We start from the raw sequence: 21,389 nt of genomic DNA on the forward strand, positions 1-21,389 counted from the left end.
GAAGGTATTCTCAGAAGTGTGTGTGTGTGTGTATGTGTGTGTGTTTAAGTGAACTGTCTTAGGCCATTTATGGTAGAAGGCTGGCTAACTCTTCCTTAATAGTACTTAAGCCTTAGAAGCAATCCAGGAATGGAGCTTAGTATGTAGGGAATTGTAAAGTAGATGCTTAATGTTGTGAATCTTTTCGAGAGATGCAGCAGAGATCTAGAAGAAAAGCAGGGGCTTGTGATGTTGAAGCTGCCTACTGTAGTATCTGTAAAAAATCACAGGAATAGTGCTGAAGATCAGCATGGCAACATCATCCTCAGAAGCATTTATGGTTTACATTATGTTTCAATTTATTTTGATAGCAAATCATCATACTTATTGTATGAAGATATTATAGCTGGAAAAAAAAAAAAAAGAAATAAAGAAAATCCAGCGATTATCCTAGTTGTTTCCCCAGGAGCTCTGGTTTTGGCTAGATTAGGCCATCAGATGTCATTCCCAGGATGGTTACAGCTCTAGGTCTATGAGAATAATAAAAATAAATGTTAGAAAAACAGAGCTAATTGGCAACAATCATAATATTGTTCAACAGATGCCTATAAAGTCATTATTTGTATGGTTAAAGATAAACCTGTCTAGCAAGACCCATATATCCATTACTGCCCACCCTGATGGGTCCAGAATAAAAATTTAAGAATTTCCCAAGACATACATATAAAGGAAACACTGTCGTTATGCCAAGGTACATCATATACTTTTTTCCCTTGAACTAATGATGTATGTAACTTTCTGTGTTAGGGTGAATGCTCACTGTTGGGGAGGGGGAAAGCAGCAACCAATGGCATGTAAGCCTCTCCTCCCCAGCTCCTGCCCCTCACTCCCTGTCATGAGACTGAGATGATAGTTCAGCAGTTGTATTTTAGTAAAACACTGAGTGAGAGTTTTTATCACATCACCTTCTACTTTGTAATGAGGCAAATGTGTCTCTCCTTTGATTTTTCCCATTTTCTAAGACAGTATAGTCATATACTTCTATTTGCACAGTGCAAGATATTCCGCCTTTCATTGCTCTCAATGAGTTTGTGCCTTGTTTTTTTTTTTAAATTAAATTTATTGGGTGACATTGGTTAATAAAATTATATAGGTTTCGTGGATTCAATAGTACATCACCTGTGTACTGCATTATGTGTTCACCACCCAAAGTCAAATCTCCTTCTGTCACCATACATTTGACCCCCTTTACCCTTATCTACCTGCCCCCTCCCCCTTTCCTTCTGGTAACCACTTAATTGTTGTTTGTGTCCATGAGTCTCTGTGTGTTTGTCTTGTTTGTTGCTTTCAGTTTTATATCCCACATATGAGTGAAATCATATGGTTCTCAACTTTTTCTGTCTGACATTTCATTTAGCATCATTATCTCAAGATCCATCCATGTTGCAAAAGCGGGTATTTCATCTTATGGCTGAGTAATATTCCACTGTATATATGTACTGCATCTTCATCTAATCATCTATCAAAGGGCACTTTGGTTGTTGCCATGTCTTGGCTAATGTGACTAATGCTGCAATGAATATCAGGGTAGATATATCTTTATGGATAAATGTTTTCAATTTTGGGAGGTAGATATATAGAAGAGGGATTGCTGTGTCATGTGATGATGCTATTAATTTTTTGAGGACTCTCCTCAATGTTTTCCGTAGTGGCTGTACCATTACATTCCCACCAGCAGTGTATGAGGGTTTGTTTTTCCTCACAACCTCTCCAATACGTCACTTGTCTTGTTGATAATAGCCATTCTGACAGGTGTGAGGTGGCATCTCATTATGGTTTTGATTTGTATTTCCCTAATAGCTAATGAAATTGAGCATCTTTTCATGTGTGTTGGCTGTATGTCGTCTTGGGAGAAGTGTCTATTCAGTCCTCTGCCCATTTTTTTATTGGAGTGGTTTTTTTTAAATGAGTTCTTTATATATTTTAGATATTAGCCCCTTATTGAAGGCATATGAGCTGCCTCATACAGATTTGCAAATATCTTCTCCCATTTGGATGGTTGCTCCTTTGTTTTGTTGATGATTTCTTTTGCTGTGTAGAAGCTTTTTAGTTTGATATAGTTCCATTTATTTTTGCTTTTACTTCTCTTGCCTTTGGGGTCAAATTCATAAAATCCTCTCTAAAATCAAGGTCCATGAGTTTAGTACTTGTTCTATGTAAATTGTTTCAGGTCTTATATTTAGGTCTTTGATCCATTTTGAGTTAACTTTGGTGAATGACAGAAAGCAGTCTAGTTTCATTCTTTTGCAACTGGCTTTCCAATTTTTCCAGCCCTATTGAAGAGGCTTTCTTTATTCCATTGCATATTTTTGGCTCCTTTGTCAAAAATTATTTGCCTTTATGTATATAAGTTTATTTCTGGGCTCTCAATTCTGTTCCATTGGTCTGTGTGCCTGTTTTTTTTTTTTTGTTTGTTTTTTGTTTTTTGTTTTTGCCAGTACCATGTGGTTTTGATTATTGTAGCTGTGTAGTGTAATTTGAATTCAAGGAGTGTGATACCTCTTGTCTTGTTCTTTTTTCTCATGGTTGCTTTGGTTAGGCAGAGTTTTTTTGTGATTCCATACAAGTCTGACTGTTTTGTTCTATTTCTTTAAAAATGCCACTGGGATTTTGATGGGGATTGCACAAACTCTGTATATTGCTTTGGGTAATATGGCCATTTTAACTGAGATGGAAGACACACACATCTGTGCTTCTCCCACTTATATATCTCTCATAGAGATGCATTTGGCTATGCTAAGTGTGATTCTGGTATTTAAAGTATTTTCCATACAACCTGATTCTGCAATGTGAGCCAACTTCTTTGTCTGTTGACAACCCGGGGAACACAAATTTTCTAAAGCTGAAGGAAAAAATGATAACTGGCTTTGTGGGACTTATTAAGAGATAGTAATTCTTTTCCAATGGACATGCAAATGTGGCCACAATCAACTTTGGGACATGAAGAAAAAAATTGATCAAGGGGACCAATAACTGTCAGGATGACAACTCAGATTTATAGTTACTTTAGTTAAGAATGAAATAGCATCAAACTTTTGACTAGAAGGCATGAATTGTAGATGTATCTAAGCATGGGAACACCTGACACAAAAGCTTCAGCTTCTATAAGCTGTTCAGATCTCTAAAGAGGGTAGGCGTTCAATTATAAGAAATCTATAACCAGCCAAAGTTGGTTTAATAGTTTTAGGAACTGCTTCACACTAAACAACATATGCCACTTCTGCCATTGGGGATCCTACCTGTTATAGTAAGAGAAAAATCATAGAAGAAAGTGGAAATATTCTAAATCAATTTAAACTATGACAAAAGGTCTGGTTTATCTGGGAGGAAAGTTCTCACCACTTAGAGTGGAATCATTAAGTCAAGTCTTGGGTTCAGAGCAGCTTAAGACTGGGACTGCATTGTTTTGGGGGCAATGCTACAGGTAATTGAATGGATTTAGGGTTATCCAATAGAGCAACAAAATTCTCCCTATAGTCCAAGAACCACAGTCTGATGGCTGTGTTCTGGAAACATGACAAAACATTTAGGTTGTGGCATCATTATTTCTGGATATTAAGTGCCCCAGATCCTACAACCTGGTAAGCGAGGTTTAATGTGCTCTTTCAAAGCCACAAAACTACTCCTAATATAACAATGTAAGTACCCCTTTACCACTGCAGATTGTCATAATAATAAAAAGGTATTGGATAAAATTGAGTTCAAGAGTCATTGTGTACTGTTGGAAGTCTATGGAAGGAATGTGTGAGTTATTTTAGGGAGGATTCCTTCCAGTTGATCAAAATGAATTTGAGTGGCCAAACAATTAGGAGATATAGAAATTGAAAGACTAAATAATGGTCATAGAAAAATACTAACATAGAATAAATGATAATGCATTTCTATGGAAGAGTAAAATTATGTTAACCAGAAGAATCAATATAGTAGAATCATTAATCTGTCACTGAAAAAACTGTGTTCACCTATTATAGCATTAAAAGTATTTCTGAAAGTTGTTAATTAAAAAAAATCTTTTTAAATCCATAAAATTTGCGTTGCCTCTCCTTTTCTTAGGATATCTTCTATTTCAGTTTATGCTCCTAGAGTCTGAAACACTACACATGAGACACCAAGAAAATGCACTCTGAATTCCTAAAGAATAACAGTCCAATGAAAACAAACCAAAGGCAAAATTATTATATAGCTTTCCAAACAAATATAATTCTTATTAAAGCTTGAGATATCTTTAAGGGTGGGAAGTGAGCTGTTGTATATTGAGATTTTCACTCTATAGGGATTACATGTAGATTGAAATAAAGGGACACTGGAATAATTAAGTAAAGAATAGCTTAGCAACAGAGACCAGATACTATTTTAACTCTAAAATAATTACACTGCAAGTAACTGGCTTTCAATTTCCCCCCCCAAATTATTGAGATAATTTACTTTTCCTTTAGAATTAATAACTATGAAAAGCACAAATATATAGGCAGGGAAACTTGTTTTAGTTTAGATTCATATCAATCGTCGTCGAAGCAGCAACAGCAGGAACAATTTTGCTGGCTAGTATTACTGCTACTATTTTCTAGGCATTTTATATGCATCATCACCTCAATCAAATAATGCTGAGAGGTAGATATTATAATTTCCTTTTTACAAAAAGTCTTGTGCTTTAGGAAATATAATTTGTTCACATTCACACAGATAGTTGGAGTATGGATTCTAATCCAGACTAATTCCCCAAATGAGTGATTCCCATTGTATTGATGCTTAGAGTGATAATTTTCTTTTTTACTGTTTCTGATGATTCAAATAGTCAATAATTGAAGACTGAAAATAGTTTAATTATTTAATTTCATTAGTCAATGGCTTTTGTTTCCATATCATTTTGGGGAAAGTTGTCAGTAAATTAGCAAAACAAAATTTTTGCGTCATTCAAAAGCCTCAACTCAATAACCTGAGCTAAACAAAAACCATTGTTTTCATCATTTTTTAATCTCAGAAGTAATATCTTTAAAACTAATACAATTAAATCTGGAGAGAAATATTTTTTTTGAAATGTGCAGAGTTGAGGTCATCTTCAGTTTAAGGTATGGAATTCCATCTAAACTACTTTATGCTCCTAATAACTTTAAGCATTAAAAATGGGTGAAAATGTAATATCCGAAAGAAGCAAGTGATAATATTTCAACAGTAGTGCTTTAATTTGAATAATGCCTCTTTCTTCCTAAGAACACTATGGTATTATTTGTTAGATTTCATGAACTCTGTTTTTAAACACATTTTTAAAAAATTTCTATTAAATGCATCAAAATTCTTGAAATAATCTCTAGGCTGTAATTATCTTAGATGTGAAATGATGAATATAGTGCCAGGTCAGGGACACAGATTCTAGTCCTAAATGTGTCAGAAGTTGGTTGTGTATACTTGCGTAAGCTCCTTAAATTTTCCAGATGCTTAATATTCTCATCTGTAAAATGAGTTTGAATAGACAATAGAATAAATAAAAATCTCCTTTCCATTCTATAATTTTAAAAATACGTTGCACAAAGCTAGGTTTTTTTGCTGCCTTTAACAACAATACTTACCTAAGATAATACACATGCATCAAGACTGCAGGGTGTTTTTCATTTCGGCATCAATCTGGCAAAAAAAAAAAAAAGTTATCTAATTATTTGTGATGTATTTTATTAGTAGACTATCAGATCCTGAAGAAAGTATACAAAATCTGAACCTTGATTAGAGGGAAAAATTCTTATCAAAAGGTAGTTTGATATTAAACTTTTTATTGACCATCCTTCACATTTAGGTTTACACTGTCCCTGCCCTTAAAGAGTTTACAATAGTCTAGGAAAAATAGACACAAAAAATGACAATAGAGTTAAAATAAATGCTAATTATTGGGTGTGCACAGAATGTTAAGGGGTAACGGAAGAGCTCGAGTGCCAGGGAAAAATTCTCAGGGGTGATATTTAAATTGAATCCTGAAACTTGATGAAAAATATAGCCAGGCCAAAGAGTCTAGATGGGACAATCATGATGAGTCATTGTGTGCAAAAGCCTTAAGGTAAGAGCAAGTTTAACGTACTTGGGAAAATGACAAAGAGTTCAGGAGAAGCAAAGGAGGAGGAATAAGAAGCAGTGATAGATCAGGCTGGAGAGGAAATCAAGGATCCAAACTCTCTTTATTGAAAGAAAGAAAAATGGACTTCAGTTTAGATGCAATGGAGAGCATTAGAGAAATGAATTCACGATTTTGTGTTTTGCAAAGGTTATTTTAACATCATTATAGAGATGAGATTGGGTGTGAGGCACTGGAGGACTGGAGATAAGAGACCAAGTGGGAGGCTGTAATCCAAGTAAAAGATTGCGTAAATTTAAGTACCAATAATATAGAAAAAGGTAGGGGGTGGGACTGAGTTATACTGAGGAGTTAGAATTGATAGGATTTGGAATTTGATTGGTGTATACAGAAAAGGAAGGAGAAATTAAGGATTGCTGTTTTTTAACTTGGACAATGGGTGAATGGTGTTGATAGTCATAAACTTAGGAAATAATAGAGGAAGTTTTAGGATGAAGATTTTGGACATGTTGAGTTTCAATTTCTTGTGGGACAAGAAAGCCCTTAATACTTTGAATAAAAAGCTTGGTGCTGAAGGGAGAGATGCTGGCTGACAGTAGAGATTTGGAGATTAAAGGCATGTCCATGAATGAGACAACTCAGGGAAAATGTAATGTCATAGAAATTGAGGAAGAACATAAAAAAACTCTGGAAAACATAAAAATTTAAGAGGTGGCTAGAAGAAGACAATATGAAATAGAATGAAAAGCAAAGAATCATAGAAGAATAAAAGGTAGACTATGATAATGGAATTCAGTGACACTACTGATCTGGTGTCATTTTTGCTATTTTAACAATTTTGAACTTTCAATTAATAGTTAATAGTCTTTTGATATCAATTTTTTTTGTTACTAGCTAAATTAGGTCTGAAGTCTAACAACGACATGGAGAATAACAGGCTCATATGGAATAAACTTATGATTTTCCTAACATGTAACCTCTGTGTATCTCATTCAACCCATATGTAAAATAGAAATTAAACTGGTATCTAACGTTTAGAATTGTTTTTATATTATTCTATAAACATATAGACATAGATGTATTTATATAAAAGAATATTCTGCTTAACAAATAGTATTGGCTTAATAAATGCTAGCTATACATTGATCATAAAATTTAGTTATACTGAGATACATAACAAACTATAGTGAATATGCCAGCTTTTCCTGAAACATGAGAAAGGAAGAAAGTGGGGGCACTCAGAGGGGATGAGAGAGGAGAGAGTCAGTCTTCACTTTTCCCAGCTCCTACTTCGCTATTTGCCTTTGTCTTTGTTTTCAGGACTTTAATAATCAATCCCAGCATATAACAATGGCCCTGTGAATACTTTGAGAAATCATAGCTGATGCCTAGCACTCTGTTGGGACATCTTAGAGGAAGCATAACAATGAGTTCTCAGAAGAATGCATAGGGATGATATGCCTGAATGACGGTGGAGAGAAAAATAATTTTAAGTCTAATTTTGCAGCTTAGTTTTTCTGCAGTCAATGGACCTCAATGGCATGATAAAATGAATCAATTCTGAGAGTGCCACAGTGAAGCCAAAAGAAAGTTACACTGGTTGTTCTATTTTCTGGTTATTTCAAGATCAGGGTGAAGGTAAGGCTATGTACAATACCACATAATGAAACAAGAGTATGGTTCAGAAGCCCCTTTTGCCACTCTTTCAGAGACTATGCCGAGTATATGTAGAATGGCAGATAGAGGAAGGGAGCATGTGTTTTGTGTGTAAAGGATCCCAGGATATAAATGACTTCAAATGAATGTAGTGAAGGGACATTACTTTCAAGAAAAAATTTGTCCAACTATAGGACAAGGAGATTTAACAATAAATTATAATCCAAATACTATAAGGTAAGTAAGACAAATATACTAAGCATTGGGGAGAAAAGTGAATGCTATTCTAACAGATTTTGCCCTTACATGAAATCAGAAAACAGGTGAGCTGACTTACCTAGGTATGAGATCAATATAGAAGACAATCAAAAAAGCTGTTAGAAACACCAGAGGGTCTAATCTCTGAGTACTCTGTCTAAATAATCAAATTTGCACAAGTATCTCAACTCTACTCATCTCTCTCTTCTTTAGCAATTACTGAAAGAGTGGCTACTTGGCACTTCTATAAATTTACTGGACATAAAGCAAGAAAAGAGAAAGTCATAAATCTGCCTTCTCATCACTGTAGTTGTAAATAAGTTATTAAATGGCTATATGTTATAGTGAAAAATTGAAAAGGAACTCAAAGAAATGAAGAGACTTGAAAGAAGGGAGCATGTGTTTTGTGTTTAAAGCTCAGTTTGTCTTGTATGATGTCAAAAAGGAAAGTGTATATGTAGATAGAGATAACAAAAGGACTGGGGAAGGGTTACAAAAGTTATTTTGACAGAATGTAAAAAAGTATTTTAGACTTTTCCCCTTTTTTTTAATGACTGAATTAGATACTCAGAGCAAATTCTAATAGCAAACAACTTCTATGTGAGATGATTTTATTTTTCTGGGATAAGGCAACCTAAATTCAGCTGTTGTATTACCAAAGTAAATTAATAGTAAAGGAAGGAACTGCTCAGTTTAATTGTTTAATGCTAAATACTTTAATGGTGTTAATAACCCCAAAATCTCAATACTCCATTTTTAGAAGCTTGGTTTGAATTTTAATAAAAGATAAATATATTTCTCAGTAGCATTTAAAGAATAGGCATTTATTCTACTGTACTCATTTCAGCTGCAATTCTGACTTTACGTATTGTTACAAACAAGATTAGCAATTAGGTTTGGTCTAAAGTGTAAATGTAAATTGGAAGAGAAATCAGAATCTCTAAAAGTATAAAAGAAAAATGAAGAAAGATGATATAGTTCAATTTGTCCAACTAAGACTTTGTTAGGCACTATCCAGTAAAACAACAACAACAAAACTCATTAAAATAATAAGGGAATTGGTATATATAGCTCAAGAAATTAAAAAAAAAAATTTCACTCAGCCTAATTTTTAAAAAGTATAAAAAAGCTGTTATTGAGAACTGAGAATAGACATTTTCTAGTTGAAAGAAAGCAAAACTTGACTCAGCAGAAATTATGAGGGAGAATATTATGTCTTAAATTATAGAAAAATAGGCTTATAAGTGAAGCTACCTGGCAGTGAAATAGACTACTTCTAAGAGAAAATGAATTGACTATAGATATTTAAATGGAAGCTGAATGATCTCTGGAATGAATTGAGTGAAAAAAATTGGATATTTTCAATGTGCTCTAATAGAATAATATAAACAGAAAAAAAATAGAATAAAATGAAATCAGGCTTTGTTGCTTTTATGGTTTGATAAATAAAAATTTGAATTCTTGGAAAAACATTCTTTAACTTAAAAGACTTAACTGGCATTAAATCATTTGGTGGTATTGTCTTTTACATTATAGTTAAATTATTTTATGCGTAAAAATAATGAGTCAAAAAATGTATTATAAGAGATAAAAAAATACATAGAAAGGAATGATAATGATACTACAACATTTCAAAATTTTGGGACATGGCAAAAACGTTAATAAGAGGAAAGTCCATGTTATTACAGGCCTACCTCCAAAAACAAGAATGAGCCCAAATAAACAACCTAATGCTTCATCTTAAACTAGAAAAGGAAGAAGAAATGAAGCCTAAAGTTAGCAGAAGGAAAGAAATAATCAAAATTAGAGTAGAAATAAATGAAATTGAAAACAACCAAAAAATAGAAAAAATAAATGCAACAAAGAGCTGGTTCTTTGAGAAGGTTAATAAAATTGACAAGCCCCTGGCTAGACTCACTAAAGAAAAAAGAGAAAGGACACAAAATCAGGGATGAAAGGAGGAATTATGACACACTGCAGAAATACAAAGGATCATACAAGAATACTATGAAAAAGTGTGTAACACCAAATTTAATAACCTAGAAGAAATGGACCAGTACTTAGAAAAATACAATCTTCCTAGACTGAACCAAGAAGAACTGGAAAATCTAAATAGACTGATCAGCAGTATGGAAATCGAAACAATCATCAAAAACCTACCAAAAAGTAAAAGTCTAGGACCGATGGCTTCACCAGTGAATTCTACCAAACATTCAAAGAAGATTTAATACCTATTCTCCTCAAACTCTTCCAAAAAATCAAAGAGGTGGCAACAAATATATAAAAAGATGCTCAATATCGCTAGCTATTAGGGAAATGCAAATCAAAACCACAATGAGATACCATCTCACCTGTTAGACTAGCTATAATCAACAGGACAAATAACAAGTGCTGGAGAGGATGTGGAGAAATAGGAGCCCTCATACACTCCTGGTGGGACTGCAGATTGGTACGGCCACTATGGAAAACAGTATTGACGTTCCTCAAAAAACTAAGAATTGATTTACCATATGATCCAGCAATCTCTCTACTGGTATTTATTCCAAAGACTTGAAAACTCATATCTGAAAAGATATATGTGATATTCATAGCAGCATTATTTGCAGTGGCCAGGACATGGAAGCAACTGAAGTATCCTATGATAGATGATTGGCTAAATAAGCTGTGGCATATATATATATATATATATATATATATATATATATATATATATACACAATGGAATATTGCTCAGCCATAAGAAGAGATGAAATACTGCCTTTTGTAACAACATGGATGAACCTTGAAATAATACTAAGTGAAATAAGCCAGACAGAAAAGGCTGAAAATCACATGCTATCACTTATACACGGGATATAATCCTAAAAGCAACAAGTGAATAGGACAAACAAGCAGAGATGCATGGACATGGACAATGGACTAGTGGTTACCAGAGGGGAGGGGAGAGCAGTGGGGAAAAATAAATAAAATGTTAAAAATAAAATGAATTCCAGAAAAAATATAAAAAAAGTATTATAAATGGTTCTTCCTCAACACATGACAAACAATAATAAAACCTGGTGAAAAACTCTCAGCTACCACCAGAGAAGGGAAGAATATATCTTAATATCATGAATTTCAGAAAGCAGTGGGCAAAGGAAGAAAATACTTCAGTATGGCAGATTTGGTCTTAACCCTGCTTCTCTATTCCATAAATGGAATGAGTGAGACAGCAACGTTCTTGGTATTGTCATTAATATCTCCAAATTAGTAGTAAAGTGAGATAAAGTGTTATCCTTATCTCTTGACTCTTCCAAATAATTGAATTGACTCCTGGACAGTTACAGGTCAAATGCACGATGTGAACAAATGGACTGAAGGTATCTGAAAAAGGCTAACATGCTATATGATAGATATTGACTTGGAGGAGGAAACCCTAGTATAACACAATTAACAAAATGTTAGAGAAAGCATAAATTAAGTCTGCTCACAGTGGATCTACACAGCTGAAACTGGGCTCTCCTCCCCTTTCACACCTTCAGTCTACATAAAGATGAAACACTACCAGCCTCACACTCTTGTTTATAGAAGAAAACTAACTAGCTCAGATGCAGTGAAAGGGATACACTAATTCACCTACTATCAGAGAAAAGAAAAGATCCTACTGGAATTGCACAAGGTAAAAAAAAATCTGACAACTATACAACTACATTTAAGGGAGAAGGGAATAAAGAAGGAGAAAGGAGACAGGAATGAGAGGGAGCGAGGGGCTAAAAGAGAGGTTGGTCATAATTAAAGAAATATGAGCCCAAGAACTAATAAATTAGGAAGAGTAGGGAGGGAAATTAGAAAATATGAGTTCTAATTTCTTTATCTTTCACAGTTGGAAGCCAACTGATAGTGTCTAAAAGAATGTGTGTAATTGAAAATTAATCCAACATTTTAATATCGATATTTTTTAACTTTTAGAAAATAATTTATGGTAAGAAATATTTGTGTGACTTTTAATAATTGTATTTTTTGTTACATTAAAGCTAAAGTATTCCTTTATCAATCTATCTACTGATACCTGTATACATATATGTGAAATAAAACTTTCACAAAATATTTACCCTCGCTATGTTAGATGGACTAATTTCTACTTTATTCTTTTTTTCTCTTCTTTCATTTCAAAAAGCCATTAATAGGTTACGACCTATAGTTTGAAAAACACTGTACTATACTGTCTGTGTTCACAACTTTTTCTTTAAAAGTGTAAAATTTCATAAGTTTTGAAACTGCCTAATTTGCTTTTAAATTAGCATAGCATGGACACATTTCCCTTTCACTGTAAAGACAACAAAGTTATAATAGCACCAGGAAAAGACTGCCAATAATGAGTAAATCTAAGTGTGTAAGTTTTTAAAAATACTGTGCAGTGATCAGTGGATGGCTAAATCTTACCTCAGAATCACAGTAGAGGGGAGGTGAGTTTAAGGAACAGCACTTGGAGGCAAAGTCTGAGCGCTTGTCAACCAGCCCTTCAAGTTCTGTGGCTGTGGCATCAGGCAATTTTGCTTTTAATCGCTCTGCCAGTCTGAAAGACCATTTTTGTAAGATATTACTTGATGTGTTTTATAAACATTTCTAAGGGAAAATGATAGCCATTTCAGCTATTTTACAATAAAAAAAGGAAAATAGAAATACTTGCACCTTAAGAAATTCTACATATCTGTGCAATTATTTTTAGTGACTCAGTTTGAGATTAGAAAGTGAAATCTATGCCTCTTTTAAGATCATGAAAGTAAATATACAAATTGCTGCTTGAATTTAAGTTCTAGTCTTTCCTCTTTCATTTGCTCAATTATATCAACTTGGATAACTTCCTGTTCTATTTTCCTTGATCTTTCATCTTCTCTCCAGTTCTAAGTTTCAAGATCCTTAAAGAATATTTCCCATATTGGAATTCATGCCACTGTAATGCCTTTTCTTTTCTCTCATATTTTGTACAGTTTTCCCTTCAGTTTGCTTACTTCTCAACTAGCTCTGCTGGAAAATGATGAAACAAAGTCAGAGAACTTTGGTTCTTGTTTTTAGCTCTACTGTTAACCAGCTCTCCAGCTCACTTTCAGGGTGCTGCCAGGATTTGAATTCATTGGATCCTTTTCCAGTTTGAATTGTCTATTATCTTAGTAACTCTCTAGCCTTGTGGTAAACAACTCAGCTTGGTTTTATCACTTTCTTTAAGCATAGTCGCCAGCCAAGTAAAAGGCAATGGGAGGTGGATGCTGGGAAGGGACAAGAAGGTTAGGGGGACAAGGTAACTCTTAAAAGCATTCAAATGAGTTGGTTCCAGCTGGGGGAGGATGCAAGTGACTAGAAGGAACTCAGAGGATGGAAAAATTAAGGGATGGTGGGATTAGTCTTCATCTTCTCTAATTTCATAATCATAAATGTCAGTTCTACTACATATTTATCTGGAATAGAGATCATCTAAATTATCACTTATTTACCTCATGCAATTCGGGAGTTTAAAACTCTGGTAGAGAGCTTAATCTTGCATTATCTGTTTTATATTAATCTATATTATCTCCATAATCTATTAATTATGCAATTTTCTGGTAACTGGTAAATAACAATTTTTAACTTAAGGCTTTCATGGTTTTTCATTTTCTTTCACAGCATTGTTAAGGTTGACTTCATAGGGGTCATTTAAGGAAGTGTCCAACTTTGGGGCTCTTTGGGTATTCTTTAGAGAAGTCTTATGGAGTTCTATTTGTGCTTAATTGAGCTCTGTGTTCAAGATAATTCGAAATGAATTTAAGAAGTCTGCTTAATGAAATTGAGAATGACATGGTCTTAATAGACATTTTTCAGGAACCCAGTAAAACTGTTTTTTTTTATTACCTATTTTAATGTTAACACCTATTTGTAAAGAAAATTTTCTCTTAATTGAGAAAAATGACTGTTGTAAAACACTATGTATGATTAATTAAAATTTATTTTCCAATTTATAGAGAATACATCCTGGTGATAGGTGATACTATACTTAGTTGAAAGTTTGGGTCCTCTTGTTAGACAATATGCCATTAAGTTAGGTAACATTTTCCAGCAGTTTTATAGTATCTCAGTTATGTATAGAGACATCTACTGATTGTTTTAGGACAAGAATATTGATAAACTATGGACTAATTTTTTAAAAATCGAGTCTCTGCAGATCTTGTAATTTATGTTTGTGGCTGTGTTCTAATTGACTCCTCACCTGATATACATGATTTCTTTCTCCTCCCAGAAAAGAACTGTTAATATCTTTTTTACACAGATATTAAATTCTAACTACTTTTTAAAAATTCTTTTAATTAAATCTCCTCTTTTTATTGCTCACTTAGCACATCTTATGTCTTCAACTATACTTTCAAATCACAATATCAGGCTAATATTGATAAATTTGAAAGACATGACCAGGACAAATCCCTTACTTTTTCTTGTACTCAGTAAATGTGTTTTCTGAATAATCTGCACATAGTTCTTGTCCCTTTTCAATGAAAGAAGATAGTTCTTTCTTCAGTTGAGGGACCTGTAAGAAAATAATTATATAAAAATTATTTGTCTTAACACTGTTCCAGGAGACGTTAAATCAGAATTCTAGTATGAGAGTTTATACCATTGACAACTATTTTCTTTATAAGGCCGGATAGTAAATATTTTAAGCTTTGTAGGCCATATATTGTTTCTGTTGTAACTACTGAACTCTGCCATCATGGTACAAAAGCAGCCATAAACAACACATAAACAATTTGAATTTCATATAATTTTAATGTCATGAAATGTTAATCTTTTTTTTAAAAGCCATTTAAAAATTTAAGACCACTTTAGCTCACAGGCCATACAAAAACAGGCATCAGTCCAGATGTGGCCCACAAGCTACAGTTTGCCACCCCTTGATCTAGACCAAGATTGATCTAGAAAATTGTACCTTAGCATTAAAACAGGCAGCAGAATCTTCAGAGTCACAGCAGTCTGCAAGGCTTTTCAGGGTTGGTGCAAGTATTTTACTGAGGAATACTTCTGGAATATGAGTCCTCCTACTTAGTTCAAATGCATACCTGGCATGAGAGAGAGAGGAGATAATACGCTTAATGTGCTTGGGTTTATTTGTGTATATGTATCATGTTTTGAAATTTAACACCTATAAAAAAGGCAGAGTATCTGGTTTCTGCATCTTTAAATAAAAAATAAGATTTAGCTAAAACTAAATTCAAATGAACAGATTTAGGATTAAAAGCACAATTCTCATTGAAATCCAAGTTATTAATAGTTGCTTTGAAGTTATTGTGACTAATAACTGAATTAAAGTTCTGTGTGTACTCTGTATCCATTAGCATACTATATTATACACACACACACACACACACACACACACACATTCAGTTTATGCGATTTTTACCAAATGCATATAGAACTGTCCTTGTGTAATAATAAAATTAACTCTATATAAAGCATCAAGTAGATATTTTACTTGGCTTTTCAGTGAAAATTGATTTATGTAAATTCTTTGATTGTATTATCCTACTACTGTCTATGCATTTACAAAAACAGTATCTAGACAAATATAGTTTCAATGCAGTCTAAATTCTGCTCTCTGATATTGATAAATGATTTTCTGACATGTTAATTTGGGCTACTAGAGAAATATTTTTATGTCATGAGTATGTATATACTATTCATCATGTATGCAACACATGATGTATTTATCTTAATTCTTTTTTTAGTTGGAAGAAACCAGTTACAAGTTTGTTATTTCTTCCCATCTAATTTATTTGTCATTTAACGCTAGTGAATATCAATACTATCAAGAAAAAAATTAGATGAACTCTACTTACTTGTCCATGGCTTTGGTGTTTCCATTACCACACATATCTTTATTTGTGGGCATCTCGACTTCTGGAAGCTCAGGTGGTTGAGCAGCTGGTGTGAAGTATATACACATAAAAATGTCCATGGGTGTTTTTTCTTGACAGCAGTCATTAAACTTACTATTCTTTGTGGATAAGTTGTCACAAATTTTTATTGTGTGTTCAGGCAGCTACAAAAGTAATTGTGGTTTTGTGCACTTAGTCTCCTGGTAGGTCCAATTAAAAATAAGGAAGGTTTACACAGGCTTATTGGCCTCAGCATGATGGATATAAAAGTCAGTGTGAATGCTCTTAGGGAGTAAATTGGTAGAATATTTTTGGAGGGCAATTTGTCACTATACTAAAAGCCTTAGAATGTACAATTCGACTTCTAAGAATTTATCCTCAGAAAATAATTATGGTGAAGAGAAGATTTAGCTACAAGGCTATTAAGGGCAGCATTGTTTAAAATATAAAAACTGAAACAACCTAGACCCAGTGATAGAGGACTGTTAAATAAAATATAGTATATTAGTTAGACAGCTGTAGTACATGCAATAGATACATAGTGGTAGAGTCCCATTAGCCATTATAAGTCAGGTTATAGAAAAACACCTATTAACAGACATATTCTTAATGGAAAAAGACCAGGACAACATATTTATTCCTAAAGAGGTCCACAGACTTGGAGAATGAACTTTGTCTAAAGTAACTGTTCAAATTTGTATTACTTGAAAGATTATATAAACAAAAAATAATGGAAAAATCAAGACGAAGATCAAACTACAACAGATACAATAAAAACATTAGTAGCTCCTAATAGCATAATGGTTGCGATGTGGTCTCACAGACCTTTACTAGGTGATGATGAAAATTATCTATATCTGTACTAATACTATTGAGCATTTGAAATGTGGCTAGTGTGACTTAAATTTTAAGTTTAATTATAATTAAGTAAACATGTACAGCTAATGGATACTGTATTGGGCTCTACAGGTTGACTAAGTTCTTGGGAATCAGATAATGTTTTCTTTGTGTGTGGACTTTGCCACTTACTAGTCGTGTGACTTCAAATTATTGAACCTTGCTAATCTGTTTCCTCGTCTGCAAAATGGAGTTAACAAGATATTTTTTTCCTCAGCTACATGTGAAGATCACTGAGATGATGCATGTAAAAAGCAGCTTAAAAGAATGCCTGCTACTTAGTAAATGGCACATGATGATGGCGATGATTCTCTTACCTCTTTGGCCATGCAATCCTCAGAGGTAGACTCACAGCACTTAGAGAGAATTGTGGTAACATCTTCAGCTAGTGGCAAAACATCCTCCAGATCAGCAGTAGGTACTTTTTGTGCTAATTTTATGAGATGGCTAAACAGTTAAAAAAGAATTTGTTAGCTTACCAGATTCTCAGTCTTCTTGGTTTCATTATGAATACAGTCTGGAGGAATGATACCATAGTTTCAATTCTTTGTTCCCAACAGCTACATGGAGCACATCTGCTATGTGATGGATCCTATGTGCTGAAGCTGCTACGCAAAATTCAATCATCCCCAATGAATCTTTTCAGATTTTCAGTACTCATATGCAGCTTCTCTTCTGGCCAGATCTACATAATTGAAGATTGACTTTAAAATGTTAGATCTTAAAAAGGCAATAAAGAAAGCACTAATGTCTTTCTATTCATAAGGCCAATGTTGTGTTTTTGGGCCCCCCTCATAGTCATCTTAAATGTTTTTATAAATTCACTAAGAAACTATAGTGCAGATAAAAGAAGTAATAAAGATCTATAGCCCTAAACCGCAGTTAATAGATGTTGATGTTTTGGTGTGAAACCCGTAGTATTTTAAAATGTTTACAATGTATTAAATATTTTATAAGGATTATGCTGATATACTATTGACATGTTTACCTATTAACATATCAGGAATATGTTCTATATCATTAAATATTCTTTATTTTGGTAAAAATCATGTAACATTAAAGTTACCATCTAAACTATTTTTAAGTGTACAGTTCAGTAATGTTAAGTAAATTCAAATTGTTGTAACAGATCTCTAGAATTTTTTCGTCTTGAAAAATTGAAACCCTATACCCAATAAACACTGATCCTCCCACCTTGGCAACTACATTTTTACTTTGTTTCTACAATTTTGACTACTTTAGATATTCCATATGGCTGGAATTATATAGTATGTGTCCTTTTGTGACTGCTTATTTTGTTTTGCATAATGTCCTCCAGGTTTATCCATATTGTAATATGTGACAGGATTTTCTTCAAGGCTGTATAATATTCCTTTGTATGTATATACATTTTCTTTATCCATTCATCTATAAATGGACATTTGGATTGCTTTCACCTCTTGGCTGTTGTGAATAATGCTGCAATGAACATGGGTGTGCAAATATATCTGATATCTTACTTTGAATTCCTAGGAATATATATGCAGAAATGAGATTGTGAGATCCTATGGTAATTTCACTAATTTTTTGAGGAGGCTTTGTATTTTTCATAATGTCTGTACCATCCTGCATTTCTACCAACAGTGCACAAGGATTTCAGTTTCTCCACATTATCACTAACACTGTTTTCTGTTCTTTTGGTAGTAGCTATCCTAATGAGTGTGAACTGGCATTGTGGTTTTGTATTTCTCTTGTATTTGTATTTCATTGTATTTTTGATTGATGATGTTGAGCATCATTTCATATGTTTGTTGGCCATTTCTTTATCTTCTTTGGAGAATTCTGTTCAGTTTTTATAAATTGGGTTACTTGGGTTTTTTGTTGAGTCGAAGTTCTTTATATATTCTGAACATTAAACTCTTATTAAATATATAATTTGCAAATATTTTCTCCCATAGGTTGCCTTTTACTCTATCGATTATTTCCTTTAATGCATAGAAGTTTAAGTTTAATATAGTCTCATCTATTTTTGCTTTCATTGCCTATGCTTTGTTAATTCCGAGAAATCATTGCCAAATCCAATGTCCTGAAGCTTTACCCCTATGTTTTCTTGAAGTTTTATAGTTTTAGGTCTTATGTTTAGGTCTTTAATTCATTTGCATAATATAAGTTCATTTTAATATATAGTGTAGGTAAAGATTCAACTTCATTTTTTTGCAACTGGATATCAATTTTCCCAGCACCATTTGTTGAAGAGACTGTCCTTTTTCCATTGTGTAGTCTCATCACCCTAGTCAAAAAGGGTTTTTTTCTGAGCTCTCTATTCTGTTTCATTGGTCTGTATATTATTTTATGCCAGTACCACAGCAACTTAATTATTGTTGCTTTGTAGTATGTTTTGAAATCAGAGAATGAGGTCTCTAACTTTGCTCTTTTTCAGGATCATTTTAGGTATATGATTTTAAGATGCTTTTTCTTTATATTTCTGAAAAAAAAATGCCATTGAGTTATTCATAGGAATTGCAATGAATCTGTAGATTGCTTTGGATGGTACAGACATTTTAACAATACTAATTTTTCCAATCCGTGAGCATGGGATGTCTTATTTATTTTGTATCTTTAATTTCGTTGTTAACATTTTGTAGTTTTTGTTATATATTTCTTTACAATATAATAAACTGTATGGTGTTCTCATATAAATATATCATAATTGATTTAAGTATGCTTTCTAGAGACATTTAGTAAGTCTCTAATTTTTTCATATTGAAAAAAGGAACAGCAATATTTGTAGCTAAGTCTTTGTTCATACTCAATGCTATTTTCTTGGGGTAATTCTTAGAGACTAATGGACGTATAAATTAATGATTAATATGTAAATATATCCATGGTTTTATATTATAAACTTCTATGCGCTACTTGCCAACTGCACCATCTTAATGCAAAAGGAAAACTAAAATGAAGGTTTAGAGAAAATGCCATTTAGTGTTACAACTACTCAAATGGAAGATTATTTTTAAAGGCCTAATGAGAGTAGTTTTTATTCCCATTAGGGAAGCTTAAGATCTGGTGCCAACATGAAATAAATTCTTTATTTCCATTAAAGGAAAAGTTTGTGGATTGGAGTAGAAGGAATTAAAGAGACTGTAAATACTGAAAAGATAAAGCTGACAAATCCTAGATGTCTGAGGAGATATGAGAGAAGTATAAACATAGATGCTGTCAAAATTAAAATATGGAATTAACAGTAACCATACAAAAATCAACACAAAGGTTACAAAGAAAGTAGCTAAGTAATTAGTATAAATTCATAAAGCTTAAATAAATATTATATAGCACATAGCTTCATATAATAAGAATCCAGGAATTCTCATTCCAAGAAGAAAATGGGCAAAGCAAATAACAGGTGATGAACAAAAAAGAATTTATTACTTTTGTATTTGTAATATATGCTAATATAAATTTTGAAGAAATTATTCCTAATGGTCTATCAGTTTTTCTGTGTGAGTACATGGAATAGGTTGATTAAAAGCAAGTCTCATGTTTTACTACACAGCTTTGTTCCTTATTGTTCATATTCTGTGTAGAGAAAAGAACTAGACCATATTTTTGAGAATTATTAGAACATGAGACTTGAGACTATAGTCTATATCTTCTATTACAAACATTTTCTTAGATAATCCTAATATTAAGAATAGATAGTGCAGAATCAAAGAGGTAAACATACTAATGGTGCTTAATCTTTACCTGAGCCTTGATTTCTCCTTTCTATAAGCAGCATATTGTGAACAGATTCGATTTGACATAATGGTGAGAAGTGATAAATGTTTAATCTGGAGTCTCTAGAAAATAAGTTAGAGAATCTCATTAGATGGTTAAGATCCATTGAAATCAAAGTGTAGGAATGGCAAAAAGAGACCAAGTATCATGACTTTTTTTGATACTACAAAACTGAATTCTGACCAAAGAAATGTATTGCTATTTCTTTCTCAGAGGTGGTGGTTTGTTTGTTTTCCCAATTTACAAAATGCAAAAGAAGCATGTTAGAAACTTATTGATTCCAGAATCTGAACTTCTACAATTAAAAAAAAAAAAAAAAAAAGGAATAACATTAATAAAAGGGGGAAAGAGCTACGTAATAAATGACACCTACCTCTTTCAAAAAGCATACGGTTGGGCTTGATGAGGTACAGCAGGACCCTACCATAGAAAGATAACTCTTGGTGTAACCGACTAAAAGTGGCAGAGGAGCTTGGCCATAATTAATGGAATAGTCATACATAAATCTGGGGGGGAAAATAGCATCGGTCAAAATGTTTGTAGGAAACAAAATCCACTTTTTCATAAGTATGTTGATAGAGAAAAGATGCATGTTAAGTTAGTTTATAGTTTTAATATCTAAAAATCACTAAGTATTTACAGAAAGAGTCATAATACCAGTCACCTTTAATCATTTTCATTAAACAAAAATAGATTATTTCCTAAATTCTCATGCAGGCTGCTTGAGAGGAAGCATTATTTGTCCCTTTATTAACTTAGTGTCTCAGGTGCATGGCCCACAGTAGCTGCTTATTAAGACTGATTAAACTAATTAAAATGAATGTAATTAATGGGTTTACCTT

At 33.0% G+C, this 21,389-nt stretch overlaps 1 protein-coding gene across 1 annotated transcript in view; it reads right to left on the reverse strand.

The window, feature by feature from the left end:
* Window positions 1-370: 370 nt before the first annotated feature.
* The window catches only part of GC (GC vitamin D binding protein), a 37,767-nt gene continuing 16,748 nt past the window's right edge, over window positions 371-21,389 (reverse strand). Inside the window, exons 5-13 of the mRNA XM_039845405.1 lie at window positions 20,921-21,053; window positions 20,515-20,609; window positions 17,109-17,238; window positions 15,856-16,058; window positions 14,949-15,078; window positions 14,452-14,549; window positions 12,437-12,569; window positions 5,607-5,661; window positions 371-509 (exon numbers count right to left, since the gene is read on the reverse strand). Of these exons, the coding sequence (XP_039701339.1) occupies window positions 5,626-5,661; window positions 12,437-12,569; window positions 14,452-14,549; window positions 14,949-15,078; window positions 15,856-16,058; window positions 17,109-17,238; window positions 20,515-20,609; window positions 20,921-21,053 (958 nt within the window). The 3' untranslated portion in view covers window positions 371-509; window positions 5,607-5,625. The remainder of the gene's footprint in view (window positions 510-5,606; window positions 5,662-12,436; window positions 12,570-14,451; window positions 14,550-14,948; window positions 15,079-15,855; window positions 16,059-17,108; window positions 17,239-20,514; window positions 20,610-20,920; window positions 21,054-21,389) is intronic.

This window comes from Pteropus medius, unplaced genomic scaffold (assembly GCF_902729225.1).
Source record: "Pteropus medius unplaced genomic scaffold, Ma_sr-lr_union100, whole genome shotgun sequence".
NCBI classification, from domain to species: Eukaryota; Metazoa; Chordata; class Mammalia; order Chiroptera; family Pteropodidae; genus Pteropus; species Pteropus medius.